The sequence below is a fragment of the Pimephales promelas genome, chromosome 11, assembly GCF_988280905.1.
Source record: "Pimephales promelas chromosome 11, fPimPro1.hap1.1, whole genome shotgun sequence".
Taxonomy (NCBI): domain Eukaryota; kingdom Metazoa; phylum Chordata; class Actinopteri; order Cypriniformes; family Leuciscidae; genus Pimephales; species Pimephales promelas.
Genome location: NC_142779.1, coordinates 5228008 through 5249928, shown reverse-complemented (window position 1 = coordinate 5249928; position 21921 = coordinate 5228008). Strand labels below are relative to the sequence as shown.

The 21921-nt window shown below is 39.2% G+C and overlaps 1 protein-coding gene and 1 long non-coding RNA gene across 2 annotated transcripts; one reads left to right on the top strand and one right to left on the bottom strand.

Moving 5' to 3' along the window:
- Positions 1 to 1032: 1032 nt before the first annotated feature.
- On the bottom strand, positions 1033 to 4633 carry LOC120464597 (uncharacterized). The gene is made up of 3 exons (XR_005618719.2): positions 4504 to 4633; positions 1888 to 2064; positions 1033 to 1236 (listed from the first exon to the last, which is right to left on the bottom strand). It is a non-coding gene; the product is annotated as an uncharacterized LOC120464597 (long non-coding RNA).
- Positions 4634 to 13261: 8628 nt separating this feature from the next.
- On the top strand, positions 13262 to 18628 carry dact2 (dishevelled binding antagonist of beta catenin 2). The gene is made up of 4 exons (XM_039654120.2): positions 13262 to 13516; positions 15612 to 15744; positions 15938 to 16225; positions 16386 to 18628. The coding sequence occupies exons 1-4, from the start codon at positions 13262 to 13264 to the stop codon at positions 18215 to 18217; spliced, it is 2508 nt and encodes an 835-aa protein (XP_039510054.2). The 3' UTR covers positions 18218 to 18628.
- Positions 18629 to 21921: the final 3293 nt, after the last annotated feature.

Below are 21921 nucleotides of genomic sequence, written 5' to 3'. Positions count from 1 at the left end.
CCAATAGCAAAAAAGTGAATTTTGAAGCACTTTTAAAAAGTAGATGAGACAGTTTTGGGGTGTGAGTGTATGTTTGAACACCTGCACCGTCCAACCCCTATATGACTACAGTACTTAACTTTTTTATTCCATGTCATTTTGCTTTATTTGATGTTTGATTCATCACGGAGTTCCTTTGTGCATTTTACACACTTCAAAAACGTCTGATTATTGACATGCTAAAATAATAGATTATATATTTTAAATTGAATGCAATATATCGAATGCACTTAATGGTCATAATCTATTTAAGTCCACATGTCTTCTACCATAAAACTCGGATTCTTACCACAGCTCGAGAGCTGTTCCAACCACACAAGTTTGCGAATGTTAGTTGGACCTATATGGTTTGTGGAGACGTCAAATCGTTGAACTAAGTTAGTAACGACAGAACTTCATTCGATCATAGTTGGCTAACGATGCTTTCGGGAAAAACACACCAGTAGTTAGACCAAAGCACTTAACCTCAAGTCACTCCCAAGGGGTGAGGTTAGCATATGCAGTTAGCACATTGAGCTTATTTCATTTTAAATGAATTTGACAGCAACACTCAGTCAAAATGACGCAGTAGACGCTGCTAACACACTATTTAACAGGCATGCCTGCGTGCACTTACTTTTGTGTCAACAGCTTAAAGTCAGATGGGGTCGACGTGCCCGGTGACAAATGTTGCGTGCGTGCCTGCAGTTTGCTCTCTGACTGTCAGCGTTAATTGTAGACCGTTATAAGAACTTAATCTTATTCTACAAATAACACCAGCTCTCAATTAATCAACCAAATTGCTGGCTAACAGCATTAGCTAGCGGACGCTGACTAGCAGAGGCCATTTGGAGGTTAAAGTGGGGTTTCCACTGCCTGTTGAGGTGACAGGGTTCTGTGGTTGGCTCTGCACACAGTGGACGGCACTGTACTGGGCAACGGAGCCCTTAGTGCTCTGCGTCACAAGTGAAGCAGTTGAAAAGAGATGCATTATGGTCAGGTACTTGCCTGTCCTACTGCTGCCCTCTCTCTCTTTTGCTCCTCCTTACCACTCGACCATTTTCCCTCACTTGAAATGTTGTCCTGCTCTTCATGAAAGTCCCTCTGACTGCTCGAGCTGTTTGGCGTCTGGCTGTGGGCAATCAGCACCTCATCATGTCCAGCCACAGGTTCAGATGATTTAAGCACTATATCAAATTCTCTCCACCTGCCAAATACCTAAAAATGAATGAACAATAAAAACTTGTTTGAATGCAATTTGGAAATAATTTCTGCAAATAGCTGTTACATAACCGCAAAAAGGCTTGGTCAACTGTACTATCTATAATTTGATTATTTTTATTGGTTGATTAGTAAGTGTTTAGCAGCCACTTTAGAAATAAGAAAATAATATCTGGCATCAAATCACAGGTTTTTTGATCCTATTGATCCCTATGTTGTGTTTTCATGTTTTTGGGGACTTTGCATAGACATAATGATTTTTTATAATCTACAAACTGTATATTCTATCCCTTTACCCTAACACTACCCCTAAACCTACCGATCAATGAAAACTTTCTGCATTTTTACAATTTCAAAAAACATCTCGTTGTATGATTTATAAGCTGTTTTCCTTGCAGGGACCAAAAAATGTCCACCACAAGGACAAGGATTTCGGATATGCCATCTTTGTGGGGACAATTTGACATTTTATTTTGAAAATATATTAAAACATTAAAACAAAAACTAATAAATATGACAAAAAGGCATAACAAAATTACTACAACTGAAAATATAAAAATAAAAGCTAATTTGAAATATTAATATATACTAATACTGGTGGCACAATCAAAAGAAAAATTCAAGTCTGAGGAATGAAGTCACAATTACCTTTACTTTTTGACTTTACTGTGAATGAAGGAGACGGCTGTGGAATGACGGCTATATCAGTGCGTGTTTTGTCCTTCTGATGGATGACACTCCCGCCGGGGCTGCTGTCAATCAAACCTCTCACCCTGAGGTCACTGCGTGCAGGTGCTCAAGCCTCAGGCTGGCAAAACTCACGGGCTTCAGAAAGAAAGAAATGACACACACACACCAACCTGTGAGAAGCCTGAAGCACTAGAAGACAACTTCAAAAATAAGAGAGCCTTGAAGTCCTACCTATTTCCTAAACCCATCCATGAAACATGAAATTTGCTTAAGGTCACATTCAAACTGCATTATCTTTATAATCAACAAAACTTGCCTTTTTTTCACCCTAAGGTCATTTTAAACCTGTATGTCTTTCTTTCTTCCATGAAACACAGTGAGAGATAATTTGTCTAAGTTGTTTTTTTTTCTTTCGATAAAGGTGACCTGCAGCAGTCAAAAGTCATAAAAGCATGTATTATTATGACTTATTATGACTCAAGTATTATGACTACACCTGAGAGAGAGACAACCACACACATAATAGACACCAAGGCTGCATCCAAACTCGCATACTTCCCTACTATTTAGTAGGCGAAAAACAGTATTTAAAAAAAAAACAGAAAAACAGTACAGTATAGTAAAAGCATGCGGATGACCGACTTCTGGCGAGATTCTGAAGCCGGCAAGCGATGGACACTTTACAATCCCATGAGGCCACGGGAGAGCATGAAGCAACGCAACGCTGGTAGGTCACATGATAATGACAACATGGCGAATGTAGTATTTTTTAGCGGTCTTCTTGGTTGGTATTTTTGTGTCATATCCAGTACTTTTTTAAAAAATAAGTACCTATAAGAGAGCGATTTCGGACGCATCTCAACACTTTGTTGGTAGCAATGCATTATGGGATTGTCCAAGTAAACTGCATGCACTGCAAAAGAATGATCTTCTTGGTTGGCATTTTTGTGTTATATCCAGTATACACATATCTACACATTAATTCAAGACATATATTTGAGAATAAAAATGATTTCAGATATAAACTCAAGCAAAATGTATATTTATTTAAGAATGTTTAGATATATGTACTAGAAAACAAGACAGAAATAATCTTTTTTTTTTAGTCTAGAAGAAGATAGGCAACATAAATCCCTACACACCGGCTATTATGTTATTTCTGAGACACGAATATAGTTGAACCCAGGTGTGGGAGTTTTATTAGATCAGAAGCACTGGAGAAACAGGCAAGTATGGAAACAATCAGATGAGTTAACACAGGTAAGAAACAGTCCTAAATCACTTCTCTTTATATCTGCAGGCAACAAGAAACATAGGTAAATCCTCTGAGGAGCAAAAGGTCAGTATAAGTAGCCTACCATACTTCAAGGCCAGACAACAGAAGACTGTGAGGGAGCAGTACACACACACACACACAAACCGTACGGTGAGAACATGCAGGGCAGAGTCCAGAGGGTACATGTAACACCGACAGTACGTCCTAAAATACATCCTGGTTGTTGCACTTTATTTCGATAGTCCACTTTAGACATTCTATCTATAAGTAACTACATGTCAACTAACTCTCAGTATTGTATTAGTAGACTGTCATTAGTAGGGTTGGGTATCGAGAATCGAGTATCGATTGGAACCGGGACTAACTTTTAGTTTATCCCGGAATCGTTCAAAAGTTAAAATTTCAATTCCTAGTTTCGATATTCACAGTCCGCCGAGCGTAAGAAGAAACTGCGGAACTTACAACACCAACGAAGAAGCGTCTACCGGAAGTGTTGGCATAACCGCGCGAGTCGAACATGAGTAGCTTACGTCGGCGGTCCAAAGGCTTCACTTTTCTAAAAATTAACGAAATCTCGGCAAAATGCAAAATTTGTGACAAGTATTTGTGACCGAAGGAGTATTTCCGAAATCGAAAATCGATTCTATATAGAACTCTATATAGAACCCAGAGGAACCCGTTTTTTAAGAGTGTATAGAACCTTTTAGGGGTTCCAAATATGTAGCGCTGATAGAACCTTTTAAGGTTCTATATAGAACCTTTTCTTCTAAGAGTGTAGTCGCAAAGTTACTTAGAATGTCTAAAGTGGATTATCGAAACAAAGCATTACTATACCTACGTCTCCTGCAAATCTTGCGTTTTCCTCTATATTCTTGCAATCCCCTATTTTATGTAAAATGAATGGATTTACAGCATGTGTGCATGCACACATTATAGGCTCCTTTATTCGATGGTTTACTTTACATTAGAGTTGCTGTAAATCAGTCCATCCGTCCACCTCTCCTGTCTCTGTTATTGGAGATGGCTGCAAGTCAAACTTTCCTGAGCAGTGTGGTCACTTGTGGGATACTCCATCATTAAAAAACAGATTAACATTAATTTGCTGACTGTTTTACGATGGCAACGTGTGGAATTCAACTTGGCCCAACACTTTACACGTTCTTAAAGCACTCTAGCTCTCTCCGCTCCTGGAGAAAGAGTGCTTCTCTTTTAGCAGAGAACCTGTGTCTGAATACAAGCCACTGGAGGTTGGTCTGGATAACTTACTCTTGAATGGACCTTGACATTTTTATACTCACCCTTAAAACATGATCTCTCCGAGCAAAATGAAGTCTTTCAGGTAGAACCCTTCTGTCCGCTGCATGCAGACATCTATCCTCTTGAGTTATACGACAGTCCCATGAAATGAACGAGTGTGAGAACAGATGAGTAAACCTATAAATAATAAGTAAATAAATAAATAAAAGGATGAGCGTCACAGCGTCTGTGGAACTGTTTGTTTCTTGAGCAGCAAATCAACATATTCGAAGTGTCATGTGACACTGAAGACTGGAGTAAAAATGCAAAAAAAAAAAAAAAAATCAGCCTTACCAGCCTTATTTTTGATCAAATAAATGGAGCCAATGCAGGCAGATCAATAATCAATAATATTGTTTAATATTAAAGGAGTACTTCACGTTAAAAAAAACTTTTGCTGATAATTTACTCACCCCCATGTCATCCAAGATGTCCATGTCTTTCTTTCTTCAGTCGAAAAGAAATTAAGGTTTTTGATGAAAACATTCCAGGATTTTTCTCCGTTAAAACGCACTTTATTGGTAACCAAACGGTTCAAGGTCCAAAAGACCAAAAGTCCAAAAGTTTCAGTGCAAACTGTTCAAAGGGCTTTAAACGATTCCAAAACATGAATAAGGGTCTTATCAAGCAAACGATCGCTCATTAAAAAAATAAAAAGTTTTATAAGCTTAAATGTTCACCTTGCTCTGACTCTCCTGTTCGAACTCGTTCATCAAAATGAACGAATCTTTTTCCGAGTCAATTTGTTCATTTAATTTGTTGAATGAACCAAATGACTCGAAAAAAGATTCCTTCATTTTGATTAACGAGTTCTAACTGGAGAGTCACAAACGTGCATCACAGAACAGAGCAAGGTGAGCATTTAAGCTTCTAAAACTTTAACTTTGTTTTTTTTTTTTAAATGAGCATTCATTTCGCTTGATAAGACCCTTATTCATCGTCTGGAATCGTTTAAAGCCCTTTGAACAGTTTGCAGTTTGCACTGAAACTTTCTTTTGGACCTTGACCCATTTGGTTCCCATTGAAGTGCATTATATGGAGAAAAATCCTGGAATGTTTTCATCGAAAAAACTTAATTTATTTTCAACTGAAGAAAGAATGACATGGACATCTTGGATGACATGGGGGTGAGTCAATTATCAGCAAAAGTTTTTTTTTTGTCCCCAACTTAGCAAAAGTCAAAGGCGACAGTGACAAGGTACCAAAACTCCATCAGGTGACAGATTATGAAAGAAAAACCTTGGGAGAAACCAGGTTCTTACATATTAACTACATGTACTATAAAGTTACGGTTAGGGTTACTTACTTTTAATTATACATAATTTACTGTTACTATTGTTGTAACGTGTAACTACACCACCTTAAAAAATAAAGTGTTACCATCAACGATACAACACATCATTGGTTCTCATGTCATGTGACCAAATGAGATGCTGATGGATTTTGATGGAAGTGTTGATGCTATAGCTTGATTTTGAGGACTTGGAACATGTCAAATGCACTATATTTATGAGACTTTTATGATGTTTTTTTTTTTTTTTTTTGTAGCTTGCTTTCCTTGGTCACTTTCATATGGAAAAGAGCAGACATTCTGTCTAAATCTCCTTTTGTCTTTCATTAAAGAAAGAAAGAAAGTCATGTGGGTTTGGAACAACATGAGGGCGATTAAATGATGACAGACTTTTCATCTACTCCAACAATGCTGATACGGTGTACAGAATATATTGTAATAGAATAAAAGCCCCACATACCCTCTTAAAAGATAAACAAAGGGGAAATAACATATTACCAGCTGAGGAACATGTTCGGACATGCTCCTCCACGCACAGAAACACATGGTTTATACATTAACAATCTGCATTGCACATTGCATTGATGTCCTTGGCTTGTGTAGACATCTCATTGACATATCAGAGAAGCTTGGCTTTGTTCATGCTCAGATGTGGTTTACAACAAAGAGGATTGTGGGTAATGCCGGGCCTAACCACAGGAACGGATGGACAGGTTTACTTTATGGGATGCCTTCCTTTTCACTGCATGACACTTACAGCACTAATAAAACCAGACAAATCGCCTCCACATGAGAGTAACATAACATAAGAGTAAATAAATACTTCTCATCTCTGTGGAAATTATTACGGTGGAAAAGGTCGGCATTTAAGGATTTGCCCTTTTTAATATTAAATTGGACACTTAAAGGCAACATGAAATCAAAATGACTTAATAAAAAGACAAATGTGGCTCCACCTCTGAACGACTTCTCAAACCCTCTCAAATGTCAGATTAAGGAGGTTAAATTTTTTGCAATAGAGTGCTGGAGTCCCTGAAGTCTGATGCTATGAAGTGGTTCCCGCTGGGATTTTCCAACAGGTTTTTATAATGAGGTTTTTCAATTTATGAGTAAAATACGGACTGTGGTAAACATAACTTGACAATACTTGGAGGTTCTCGTCAGTCTTCCAGGTTTTGACGTCATCCCTGCACCACTCTATTGGCAAACATTGGAATAATGTGCACAATAAAATCAGGAAAGCATTTTCATGTTGACTATCAAACCATTGTGTATAATTTTTAGTGGATATACTCTACCATTCAAAGGTTTGCGGTTGATGAGAAGCCTCGTATGCTCAACAAGGTTGCATTTATTAGATCAAAACTAAGTGTAAACAGTATTATTAGAATTTTAAAAAAGGGGTTTCTATTTGAATCTATTTTAAAAAGTAATTTATTCTTGTGATGCAAAGATGAATTTTCAGCATCATTAGTCTTCAGTGTCACACGGTCATTCTAAATTCTGATTTCTTATCATTTTCAATGTTGGAAAAACATGTGCTGCTGGGTATTTTTGTGGAAACCGTGATGCTTTTTTTTTTTAGGATTCTTTGAGAGTAAATTCAAAACAACGGAAAATGAAAATGAAAAGTATTTATAGTACGTTTTGATTCATTTATTTTTGAAAAAAATTTGATAGATGGTTTTATATTTTCACACAATTTCAAGTGTGACTTAATGCATTTAATAAATAAGTAAACTGTAGTGTGTAAAGAAGTGATTTTCTGTGGGAAAGTGTTTGTGTGAGTCTCTCAGAGGTGCTGAAGGGATACGAGAATGTTTTTAGGTAAAGAGAAAATCTTCTTTGATGTCTGAAATCCCATATCTGTGGTTTTGTTAGTGAATAAAGCTTAGAGACTCAATCAGACAACCAGCATGGGAAACCCCTCATGACAGGAGACCATACACACACACACACGTGCACATACTCACGACAACTCCCACACACATACCAATAACTGTATACATATTTCTTTCTTTCTTTCTTTCTTTCTTTCTTTCTTTCTTTCTTTCTTTCTTTCTTTCAAATAATTAGCATTAAGAATTAAAAATACCATTGGTAACTAAGTTGGGCTCTTAATCAACTTTACCTTTGCTTTAGTGTTCATTTAACATTCTGCTCAGAGCTTAATTGGCTCACTTAAAATAACTTATTCCATGATGTTGAAGTTACATGAACAAATTATGTTTGTTTAACGTAACACAGTTATATGAAACCTGTTAACATAAAAAGTTAATTAAAGCCAACATACAGTGTTGTAGTCGAGAGAGACCACCTCACTCGAGTCCGAGTTGACACCGAGTCCATAGAGAGTCGAGTCCGAGACCAGAGACGGTCGAGTCCGAGTCGAGACCGAGACCAGTGAGGGTTGATTACCTAATTTACTTTTATTTATTTAGAGAAATACTTTTTTTTTTTTTTACTGAATTTACTTAGAGTTTAAAAAATATGATCAGTTTAGGGTAAAAAGACCACATAGTAGGTGGTGTTAAAAGTAATTTTATTACAATTTGTCATGCGCAGTTGCGCACTAGAAAATCACCAATCACTGGGCGTGTCAATCAATTTAAAGAAATATTTTATTAACATACATTAATAATCATGAAAAATATTTTTAATTGAACTCGAGTGGACTCGGGAATAATTCCGAGTCCTAAAAAAAAATGTTCGAGTACGAGTCAATTCCGAGTCCAAATGGACACGAGTCCATGACAAGACCAAGACCATTAAAATATGGTCTCGAGACCGAGTCCGAGACGAGTCCGAGTCTCGAGTACTACAACACTGCCAACATATAATTTATTTGAGTGTATACAGTAATGGGCCCAATTGACTAGTATGGGGGGAAAATACCATGGAAGTCAATGGGGCCCATGAACCATTTGGTTAAAGACATTCTTCAAAATATCTTAATTATGAAGAAAAAATCATTTTTTGCTTTTGGGTTACAGTAAATGTCTATTTTCAGAAGAACAATCCGCACTGCACTCCATTATACACTCCAAACGAAGCACACACACACACATACAGGAAAATACCTTGTGCATGAAATCAGATGCTGGTGGCTTGAAGACCGTAAGGCTTGCCAACATGTTTGTTTTCTTGTGTTCATCACTCACTGTCTCCTGACTCCTGACTCCTGTTTACCTTTCACTCCCCCTGCTGCAGTTCCTGTTGTTTGTGACCTGTCCTTTATTGCCTCACAAATCCAGGTACACCTTATCACCGGACGCAACTTTCTTTTTCCGCTCTGAGCGGCATCTCTGTCTGTCGCTATGGTTGTGTTTGGAGGCCTTTGTGTCTCATTTGGACGGTTGCATTCATGATGAGAGAGAAAACAATGGGAAAAAAAGACATGGAAAAATTTAGTAACATATTGAAGATAAAAGCATTGCATTAAGGAGAAGAGATGAAAACAGAACTGTTATCAAGATCTGCAACTTAAAAGAACATTGCTGTGAAACACGCCATGAGCAAAATCTTTCGGTGTCATTTGTTTTCTCTCCTATGGCAAGCCATTTTAGCTTAAAATGTTCCCAGCGTTACTTGTAATTGCATTTTTACTTGTAAGAATTAAATTAGAACAAAACAATTATGATTAGAGAGCTCTCTAATTCAATTATTAGTAACAATTCCCATTAGTATGGAAGCGTGTTTCTGCCACAGAAGAAAAAATAAAAGACGTTTTATGACTTTTTATCTCACAATTCTGACTTCTTTTCTCTCTGTATGTCTTCATTGACTTCCATTCATTTTCAAGAGCTCTGCAATAGCATTCTTACTAGTAACAACTGAATTAGAGACCTATCTAATTTTATTCTTACTAGTAAAATTGCAATTACAACTACACTGCGAATATTTTAAGCTAAAACGGCTTGCCATACACTTCTGATAAAAGGCTTAAACACAAAGCAAAAAAGTTCTTAATCAGTATTTTTGTCTTGCTTTCAACTACAAATATCTAAGCACTCTCGTTTACTTGAAAAGCAAAATTACTTTGAAAAATGTATCAAAATTATGTAAATTTTTGCCTAAAACCAGACAAAACTCAAATTGTATTCAAAAAGGAAACCTAGATTATTTTTCTTACTCCATTTGTAGGTATTTTTTTCTTGATCTTTTTTTCCTCAAAATCTCAACTAATATCTTAATTTAAGAATGCCCACATAATAATACTGGAAAACGAGACAAAAAATACTGAGAAAGAACATCCTTTTTTTTTTGCATTAGCAAAGCAGCTTACTGGGTCGTGTGTTTGTTTACATGACTACATCAGAATGTAGCTATTTATTTATTTTTACACCCTCACTGGTACGCATAGAGGAGGAGGATGACACTGCGGGATCAAAACCATGACATCACTATATGGAAGTGCTTTGAAGGGGATAAGGGCACAGGGACATCCTGAGAGGACAATGTTAGCATTATTATGTCCACTGGACCTGTATCATTCAAGATTCAAGGCAAGACAAGATAAGCATCACTTTCCTCTTACGCGCTGGTTTACAGTCCGAAACCTCCGAGTCACGCTGATCAAAGCCCTCACAGCACTGCAGCATTTCCCTCAGCCAACATCACACGCCATGTACGAGAGAAGTATTTTAGTAAACATCCTTATTGAAAACTTAATTCAAAGTCTTGGGCAGCAATTTCATATTTGCAACAATTATTTTGTTTTGATTTTGGTCGAATTATGTGCATGCTCTTTGAGGTGGTGACCATAGACCTCCATTATATGACTGACAGACAAGAACGGTTTGACCTAAAAACATCAAAATTGAAAATACTGCGGAAACAAAGACACCTACATCTTGGATGCCCTTGAGGTAAGCTAAAACATGCCAAAAATTAATTTCAAAGTGAACTATCCCTTTAAATTCTCTTCACATCCTGATAACAATCAATATTAGAAGTGGTCTAAATTTTAAAAACATGTACAATGTACATATATCTTCTGAGGAAGGACCAAAAAATGTTCGTTCAATCATTGCATGGCGTTCGAATGCAATGATACGATGTCTTAGCTGTCTGTCAATATGCATTTCACACTTCTCTCAGACACCATACGTCATCATCTCGTTCGAGGCTATACAGAGTTGTACGCAGTTACCGAGAGCCATCAACAAACAGCAGTCGCCTTCTACAGTTCCTCCTGAACCAAAACAGCAAGCTTATGCTGAGTTCATGTCGTGACCATAATAACAGAGTTTGTTTGTTCAAAACTATCAACGTCGAAATGAATATGGAGCAGTCAGGTGATACAGTACAACCTGAGCTCTGTAAGCTGTTCACATTCATTATTAGGCTACTGTAATGTATGTGCTTTGAGACATGAGTTAGTTTAATGCCGGTTCTCATCTCGTAACGCTTTATATGTGTTTTGAAGGAGGCATGGCTTTGTACACGCTCTAAGGGAGGGTGTGATCTTATGCTTTCAAAGCTAACTTGCTATTGCTAGCTTCGCTGAAATTGCCTACCGTACCTTTAACATGACACTGTGTAAGAGAGTAAATTTCATGAAACCTGTCAATAACACGTCCTCATCATATTTTACTCCAAAATGAAAAGAAATTCTCATTCTTATTACTGTAATGCAATATATATTGATTTAAATGTACAAAATCATTGTATAATAGTACTGTAAAGCAGTTTTAAAATAATATCTAATGAAAATCACCATTGAAAAACATACGAATTATTATAAAATGAATTAATAAAAAAAAAGGAAATGTTACTTATAAAACAAGAAAATGGAAACAATATCAATAGTTTTAGTGAGATTCACACAGGGGTCAAATACAGCACTTAATGCCTGTGTTATAGCGCCACCAGCTGGTAACATCACATCTCTTCTTTTTAACACAGGACAGTGTCTCCCTATGGGAAGTTTATGTAGCCTAAAACACAATAGCAGGTATAATAGTCATTGTCTGTCTCACGTTAGATTCTGTTTCTGTTTGACTTCGGCAATGTCACTGTATGGACGAATCTCACAAAATGGCATCTCTAGGTCATCATGTGTTCCGATTTTGGGGTAAATTTTGACCCGCGAAAGGATCTGTGCGTCGTTTGTTTAGATGATTGCCTCAAAACCCTAATCAAACCATCTCATATTTTATAACATTGATAAAACTTTGTATTTAGGCTAATCTTGATCAGATTTCGCATGGCTTACTCAAAGGTCTGTTTGTTGTATTTATTTTTGTATCTCTCTGTATCTCACTTCCTCTCCAACATCTTGTGGCTGACAGAGGTAAACTTATGCAAGCTGTAGGGGAAAGACAGTGTGGTACAGTCTGACTTTACCTCACAGCGCCACTGCCAGCGATGAGGGCTCGAACCCTGATGCAATCTTGCCCTGTTCTCATCAACACACGTTTCCTGTGTAGACCTACATCACAAAAAAGGCACATGGATTGCAGATACTCTAAACATAACTCTGCTTGATGCATAGCATGTAAATAAAAAATTAAATATCTTTTTTTTATTTTTACCTTGAGCTTTTGAAAAGGAATTATGCAAACTGATGCACCGTACTATGCCTAAATAATGTCCAATGCCAATGTTGATCATTTTGAGGTTTTCTGTAAGTCAGTCATTGTACGCAAGAGGGCGCTAGTGGCTAATTGTGCAAACCAAGATGGATTTTTTATTGTGTATATGAAGTACATGGATAAAAGTAATACAAAACACATAAGAAAATGTATACTGTTTAATGCGGATTAAAAATATAACCATTTATATGCTTTAAATAGGTGTTTGATAAAAAAAAAAAAATCAGTCCTTGTGTAGGCTATTCATATTTGTGTTCTAAGACACAGAGCATAGGTCTTAAAAAAAAGTTCACCCAAAAATGAAAATTCTTTCTTCTGTTGAACACAAAAGAAGCTATTTTGAAAAAAATGTCGGTAGGCCCCATTGACTTCCATAGTATAATACCAGGGAAGTCAATGGCTATCAACTGTTTGATGTTTGGTCTCGTGTGAATGTGTGTATGTGTTCAGCAGAAGAGAGAAATGCATACAGATTTGGAACAACTTGAGGGTGAGCAACTGATGACAGAATTTTTATTTTTGGGGAACTATCTTTATTTTAACTTTCTTTTTCTCGATTAACTGCTTCGAGAATTTGATCACGTAACCTCATTAAGAATAATATCCGAGACATTTACCAAAGAAGCATTGGCAAATTTACTGACCAGACTAAGTCAATGTCCGCCAATCAGCCAGCAAGGGGCGGGGTTTCCACGGTCAGCGCGATAGTGGGCGGGGTTGCTTTGTACAGCCCCCCGTGCAGGTACTGTACACACAGTCACATGCGCTTCGTCCAAACGCAATAGTTGTTTCACATTCGGACAAGCTCAGTCACATAGCGGATCTCATTATTTCCCTCGCCTCTCTGGATATGTCTAAACCCCACGTCTGATAATGTTGGGGAGAAAAACACCTGGATCAGGTGTGCTGACCGCAGCTGCAGGAATGGACCGGGGAAGGACAGGAGAGAGGCTGCACGCAGCGCTGGCCGGACTGCAGGAACTGCATCTCCTCCGGGACAAACAGAGTGCCATGGTGCACTGGGCTCTGACCCTGAACAGAGAAGAGTCCGATACATCAAAACATGAGAACGTGAGCACAGAAGAGCTGAGACTGGAGGCAACACTTACTCTGCTAAAACAACAGCTGGTAAGACATCTTATTAAACACAAGGTGACAATAATTCTGATGAAAGTATGTGGTTCATTTTGATCACAGTGGGTAACTACGGAGTAAAAAAAAAAAAAATAAGGCAATTGTGGGCAACAAAAATGTAGGCTATATGCACGTAAACATATTTATTTTTTTACTTTTCATGTAATAATGATATAAAAAAAACTCTAAAATTGGACTTGGGGATTTCCAGCTGGCGAAACATGTTTAGTTTTAAACCTTTTAATATAAAAAACAATCAATAATCGACAATTTATATATAATATACATCATATATTATCTGTATTATACTTTAACAGCTTTTATTTGGCTTATCCTTATCAAAGCTCTATAAAAGTAACATCTTAGAGAAGCAAACTGGATTAAACGGCTATTGTTGTCTAGTCCATTCTAGTCATATGACTGTTTACAACAGCCAAGAAACCCTTCTGACATACATTTTTGTAACAAAGATGTGAATATTTCTGATGTGATCATTTTGGATGAATATGTAGATAGATCTACCAGTTGTCTGTGATTAGTCTTATACATTATTTTGTGTATTTTCTAGCAGCAAATGACAATCTTTGCATAAAGCCTTCATTCCTGTGTGCTCTTACTGTAGGGGGGATTAATTTGTGTATTTTGTGCATGGATTGGCAGTAGGCTTGATGACTGAATCCAGTGCTGAATCACAAGCTCAGCTGGGGGTCATAGTGAGGGGTCATAAATCAAGGGCTCTGAGGGGGGCCAGTCCGTTTCTGATGATTAACCCAATTTAATGAGAATGGCTACAGAGGAACCGTGGCTCGGTCGGCGACACAGATTTGACCCCACAGCCGATGCATGTCTGAATGTTTTGGACTTTTGTTGAACCCTTCTAATACTCGTGACTCTGGTCTATAGACATATAAGAGACTGGCATTAGTGCTCTTACACCATTTAAATTATGATATATAAGCACAGGAAAATTGCACAGTTGATATCATCTGCAATAAGTGCTCCGCCAATGTATAAGTATTTGTGCAGATTATGATATTCTGTTTGTAAATCCACTCCCTAAAATTAACAGAAAACTAAACAATTTTTCAGAAATGTATATATTTTTTAAAGTCATGGAAATATTTATAGTGAATTAAATCGTTCTAGTTATGCTATGCTCTGAATTATTCCATCTGCCTATGAATTGCTCACTGTGAACACTCTAAAAAGAAAAGATTCATTAGTCAAATCTCTAGGAACCCTGAGAAAACATCTGGCGGATCTGACTTCATAATTATCCAAATGTCAGTTCCCAGATGCAACAAACCCTCTTAAGTTAAGAAAACCCTTAGTAATAACATTTAGGGTATTATCACTAAGGATTTTCAACCGGTTGCATTATCCACACAACTATAGTTTACGGTTATACCCTCAGATTAGTGTTCTTCATTGTTCTCTTTCCCCAACTGGCAAGTACAAAGACAATATATTAAAGTATGCGTTGTCAGAGTTTGGCAAAGGTGTGACACTTTACTTAGCAAAGATAGTTTACAGTCAACCATTATAGATGTTCATTATTTGGCATGTCATTTCCTCTTGGACCTATACACATTTGGTTTACACAATAGTTTGTGCTCCTCTGCAGGAGAGAGTTTAGTAATCTTACAGCACTTCCCCCAGGCTACCCTTTATCCTTGCCTAGTTAATAGTCAACCGCTCTCCTTTTTTATTTGCTTCCTCCTGTTTTTTTTTTCTCCTCTTGTCTACATCGTATAACAGCAGGAGTCATATCAGCCATTAAATGTCTGGAAGCATCTAGTTTTCAATGTTCTTCTGTGGTTAGTTTGGAATGAGTGTGAATAGTAGCTTAACAAAGAACAATAGTTTTGTTTTTTGCACGACTAAGTTTATTCCACTTCACTGTTCTCAAACTTTCAGCTTAGTATTTGTTGAAATTATACACAACTCTGCTCATGTGGTTCATAAATGTGCTTAAATTACTTGATCTATCAGATATCTTGTATGTACTGTATTTGCAGTTGCAGTCAGGATGCATGTTGCATGCTAACATGTTGAGACTGATATATGCGAATGTGTGTTGTACCTGCAGACTCGTCTACGCAGACAGGATGTGGGATTGAAGACTCATCTCCAGCAGCTAGACCATCAGATCAATGAGCTGAAACTGGACGTGTGTAAAGCATCAACTGAACATCTAGAGAGTGACAGCAGACCCAGTTCAGGTGACTAAACACACCTATTCACATCACAGACTTCCTTTTTCATTTGAAGAGGTGTAATTTCTCTTCCAAGCTTGCCATTTAAAGATTTAAAATTTGCACCAGCTTCCAACATTTCATTTTAGACCTAAATGACAACATCAAGCATTTTTTGGTACTCTGCATTGCATCTAATAGTGCTAATTTCTACTTCCAGGGTTCTACGAGCTCAGTGATGGTGGTTCAGGCTCTCTGTCCAACTCTTGCACCTCTGTTTACAGCGAGAGTCTCTCCTCTTCATCTCAAACCAGTCTGCTTCCACTTCTCTCCAACTCATATGTGCCACATGGCCGTAATGGTTCTAGACAGACTGGTGTGTCTCGGCGTTGTTCTGCTGACGAGAGCACTGGCCAGTCTGATGCACCACGTTCAGGAGTGAAGCTCGGTAGCAGTTGTATACGAACAGCAACCGCTCGAGCAGCAAGGCAAAGACCTGTTTCCACAGGTGAGCGTGAAAATGTGTTCTTAGGGTAAAGTTTGTGCAAAGTACTATGGCATGCACAATCAGGATACGTTGTTTCTTATTGTAGTCACATAGTCATAACCAGCTTAACTTCTGAAATGTAAAGTATCTTGATGCAATTTTTCTTGGGTTCTTCTTTCAGGGGATCTCGACCGAATGATCGCACCTGGTTTTGGCTCCTTCAAATCCACGGATGTGAAGAGCTCTAAACCCTGTGTTCGCCTCCAAAACCCCTCAGTAGACCCCAAATACCAGAGTAACCTGGTGTCTAGCAATGGGACAGAAGTGTACTGTTACCCCAGTCCACTGCATGCTGTGGCCTTACAAAGCCCCATCTTCAGTTGCACCGGTGATCAGGGAAGTGCATTAGCACTTGCTGGAATGCCTGAAGTGAGTCTTGAAGAGGAAACCCAAAACCCAATCGAAGGTTTCACAAACTCCAGGTCTGCCGGATACATTAACAAGATACTACAGCGAAGCTCCAGTAAGATAAATCTGTTAAACGGCATAAGAAGAAATGATACGGTTAGCAGTACACAGAAGCAAAGACCCAGATCCCAGGAAATGACCTCTGGACAGCTCAACGTTCCTCAACTTCGGGGATCCCTTCAACAAATAACAATGCCCTTAGAAAATGCACCGGAGACTGGAAAAACTTCTTCAGCACTAAACAGCAATCAGCAACAGAGGAACACACCTGGTTTGGAGCCCAATTTCGAAGCAATTGTGGTCCAGACGTCATGCCATGGCACACACTCAGCACCTTCCATGGACCTCCAAAATAATGACTTGCCCATAAGGAATGCTACAGGCAAGACTGGTGCAGAGTCTAACAATTCAGAAAAGGGGAGTGGACATTTTCCCAAGGAGTCATCTATGGTCCCAAAGCTCGTAGAGAGGAGAGCAAGTTTTACCTTCAGAAGAGAGGACGGTAGAGCTTCTTTTGATGATAAGGGTGGTACACCTCCATCAGAGTTTGTCCATGCACAGTTTCTTCCTGCAGGGTCCCAGAGGGTGAAAGTGCGTCAGGCAGACAAGAAAACTAAATCTGTAAAACTGAGAAAGAAGAGCTCAGAAAAATCTTCAAAGAAACAGCAGCAAAAACACCTGTCTCGAGAGTTCTGCGCCAAACCCCGAGCTGACTTAAAGCAGTCCGGCACTTGCAAAGGGAAAGTGACAAATCTGGAAGAGTCCCAGATGAATTGTTGCTCCGAATGCAGTTGTAATGGACATTTCAACTCACACCACACCCAAAACAACCCTCACCTTCAACAGAGTCAAACCTCCAAGTCCCGTAAAGCCCCTGAACCTGTGCACCTTCCTCTGGATCAAGCCAAAAAGAGACAGAGTTCTCGGAAATGGCCTTCCGCTTCTGAGATCCCGTTGCCCCCAACTCTCCACACCCAGAGATCCAAGGAAGTCTTGAACTCTCGAAAGGTGTCCATGGTAAGGAGTGTTAGTGCCAGACCTCGCTCAGGTCATTGGGGCTGTCCTCCACGGGCCCTTCCTCACTCGCTCTCCACCTCCTCTTACTTCAGTTACTTAGAATCTAGATATCCCGCTGCGCCAATCTCCAGCCGCTATCCTCCTCGTTGCGAGTCAGAGTTCTCCGAGTATTCTGCCGAGTGTGCGTCGCTCTTTCACTCTACTATCGCAGCAAGCAGTGATGGAGAGATGAGCAACTACACCACAAACCGTTTTGGGGACAGCGAGTCCAGCCAGGGCTCTCAGACAGCCTCCGACTCGGACAGCAGTCTCTCGCTGGATGAGGAGGACCTGTTGGAGGAAGAAGAGGAAGATGAAGGGGGTTTAGTGTGGGCTCAGGCAGCGATGGGGACCACGGCAGAGGGGTTTTCTCTTCAGCAACAGCATCGTGCAGAACCAGCGGCCTGCCGCATCAAAGCTTCCAGAGCACTGAAGAAGAAGATCCGCCGCTTTCAGCCAGCGTCCCTTAAGGTTATGACTTTGGTGTAGCTTCACTAAGGTTTCAGGTGGATTTTGTCAAGTAAACCTTTAGCTTCACCTTGGGACTCACTTGGAGCCCTTTTTACCAATCTGGTCATGGTTCATTTGCACCTGTAATCCAAAAAACCTGGAGGCTTCAAATCCAATAATGTCACATGTTGTAATTTCCACAACTGATCACTGAGCTCCAGCTAACTTAAACCCAAAACACTATCACAACTATCGCGATTCAGTCATATTTCTTTACTCCTCAAAAAATTGGGCTCGTCGACAACGCTAACGTCCTCTGTTGATATGTATAGGAAATAAACACTGTAAATAAGGTCTTTGAATATCTTGTAATCAAATGTGAAAACTGCTTTTGGTACAAAACTGTACTTTATGTAATTCAATAAAAATCTGTTGCCTTTTCCACGTTAATTTCAGTTTCCCTTTACTTTCTTATCAATATTGTCTATCTTAAAATTACAGTGCAAGTAAAACATAGGAAGATAACTATCAGTATTAAGTGGTCATCCCAAATAAACATTCAATAGTCCATTGTCCCACCTCAGAGTGTGCTTGTATCTGTCCAAGCTTTTTGTCCATGCAAATGAAACGGAGGCCAGTTAGTAGTTGCTGTGTAGTCTTTAGCCTCCTTGTTAGAGCGCCCGACTCTCATGCCGGAGAACCGAGTTCGAGGCCCACTCGGAGCGGGTCGAGTGGGACCCGGTTACATTGGTGCCGTGACCCGGATGAGAGTGAGGTTTAGGGGGGTGAGTGTAACGGAGGCCAGCTATTAGTTGCTGTGCAAGTAAACATCACTCCTCTGATGTCAATAGGCGCTCTAGTGACAGACGCTAGAGGCTGCAGTCTTTAGCCTCCTTGTTAGAGCGCCCGACTCTCATGCCGGAGACCCGAGTTCGAGGCCCACTCGGAGCGGGTCGAGTGGGACCCGGGTGGAGGGGTTACATTGGTGCCGTGACCCGGATGAGAGTGAGGTTTAGGGGGGTGAGTGTAACGGAGGCCAGCTATTAGTTGCTGTGCAAGTAAACATCACTCCTCTGATCTCAATAGGCGCTCTAGTGACAGATGCTAGAGGCTGCAGTCTTTAGCCTCCTTGTTAGAGCGCCCGACTCTCACGCCGGAGACCCGGGTTCGGGTCGAGTGGGACCCAGGTGTAGGGGTTACACAAGATCAGATCCATATACATCAGCCAGGAGTTCTGTTGCTTTCAGTTAATCTCTGATTGCTATGGCTTTATCTGAAAAAGGTGAGAGCTTTGAGGCTGCAAGCCTGTTAAGGGGGAGAAAAAAATTGTTAAAGCAACAATCAATGAAAGATGAGCATTAAAACCAAGAGAAGAATAGATGTCAGACATCAAAGAGTTGACAAAATCTCAAAATCTCATTCTTAGAATCTCTATTAAAATTCCTGTAGTGTCACAGAGGTTGGAATGGGGTTTTTGGTTTCTGAATAGGCTCAACACAGGTGAAGACCAGATGGTCCTCGGGCCCCTGGATGCGTTTTATCTTTGCTAGTCTGGGTTGAAAGGAGCTTAACTCTCTTAACAGACTCGAGAATGTCATCAACTTTTACTTACAATTTAGTACACTGCTTGGTCTTATCACCATGACAATGCACACACACATACACCCCTTCAACACAATTGACCATGGATTTTAAGACTGTTTCTGGCTCTGGCAAGGGGAGATATTTATATAAGAATATATCATTTACAGTGCCTGTTAAGCAAGCACTGCAGAAAAAAAGTTTGTTAACAGATCAACTTTAAACAAGTTCAACTATTGACTTCCCTTGAAATGCAACACTTATGCACAAAATATTGAAATATGATAGTTCTTGCAAAAAAAAGTAATTTCTTCTAAGTGCATAGCATCATAAAACCCCCAAATCATGTGTAATAATCGTGATTGTGTCAGACAGAGTTGCATCTGTGTCTGAGAACATCAAGCAAATCACGAGATTATAGAGAGCAGAGGTCGCTCTGTTTTTCTTTGGCGCTGGGTCAAGGCCAGCAAGCCTGACCCTGAGTTTGCATTCACCTTCACCAGCTGTCTAGCTGGATCATCTCACACTCCCTGATGCCTAGTCAACAGGTTCAACACAGAGGTCATGACCACACACTCCCAAACCTTTCTTTCGCAGCTTGGCCTCAAGCCTTGACCTTCCTTAGCTTTTATTTGACTAAATGAATTTCATTGAAATGGCTGCATTTACCCCTTGTATTAAATCACTGCATGATTTGTTAAAACATTTTACACAAGTAAAACTGTCAAATGATTCAGAGATGTTATAATCAGAGGTCCAAGAAGTATTTAGCTTGTCCAAATATTTTTGACTCGAATTCACCGCTTACTTCTGTGTTTTCGTGTTGTACAATTAAGCCTAATAGTTATTTTTAAAAATTATTTAAGTTTTCTATCTGGGAAACTTATTTTCATTGCACTGTTCACCTTTAACATGCCCATTTTAATCGCATAAGATCTTATGAAGCAGTCCTATTGAACACAAAAGCATGGATAAATCTTGTTGTTTCAGAATATGTTTCCATGCATGACCTTACACCAATTATGTTTAATTACTTGAGAATTAATGTAAAGGTCATGTCAACACCTTAAACATTGCTCTTTTATCGGATAAAAGTTAAACTGTCTAAGCAAAACCTGATTGACACACCTAGATTTTTGTGTATTACCGCAATTTCGCTCTGCATCCTTGTGAGCATTTTGAATTCAAAACTGGAGAGAAACGAACCTCAAATTCAGCTCGCTTCTGATATAAAATAAAACAATCATCAAAAGGAGGTTTAATGTAGTAAACTTGGATAAAAATCAATAAAACCCCAACATATGACAACTCTAATGTTAATGAGTATACTCCCCACTCTTCTATAGTGTAAAATTAACTCAGAGGATGGGAGAGAAGGGAATGAGAAACAGAAAGGATCAATACACATCAGGAAGATGCTTGGTAGAGAGAGAGAAAGAGAAGCCAGAATAAAGATAGGTGTATGGCATGAAAAACAAATCTAAGGGAAGTTAGACAAGCAGGACAAAAGATGAAGAAACAGACAGACGGCTGGAGTAGTTGTGTATTTTGGTTATCCACAGGAGGCATATTACTCTGAAGGGTTACTGCTGTTATTAGGGATCTCATTATGGCTCAAGTCCTCCATGCACAGTCAACACCCACTGGGACTCCAGCCTCCTCTGACCTGGACAGCCTTTGAAAGATTTATCCACATGGATGACTCGGTGGTTTCAACATGAAGAATGATTCCTTAGAGGTGATTTTGATACTCAAACTGATACCATACAATAGTTGGATAGAGATGCACAATGCTTAAAACAACTGCCAAATATAATCCAAAACAACATCTGTTTCCTAGATCGGAACCACTGTATTTGGCATCACTATTTGCTGATACTAAGGGTGCTTCTAACTGCTCTTTGTCAATGTCACATCTCTAATGCAATGTTAATGTGACAGACAAGTGAAACAGGGTTTTTAATGGGGGATGAGAGATAGAGAGAAACCACAAAGGAACAGTGGCCATCCAACAGACGGGTGATAATTAAAGCCAGGATGGAGGGAGGGAGAAAAGCAGAGAGGATAGGGGGATGCAAGGGTCTCTGCTTTCTTTTAGTGATGAGGTAATCCTCAGTCCAAACACACGGCTGCCCACTGTCATCTGTGTCACAATTCACTGA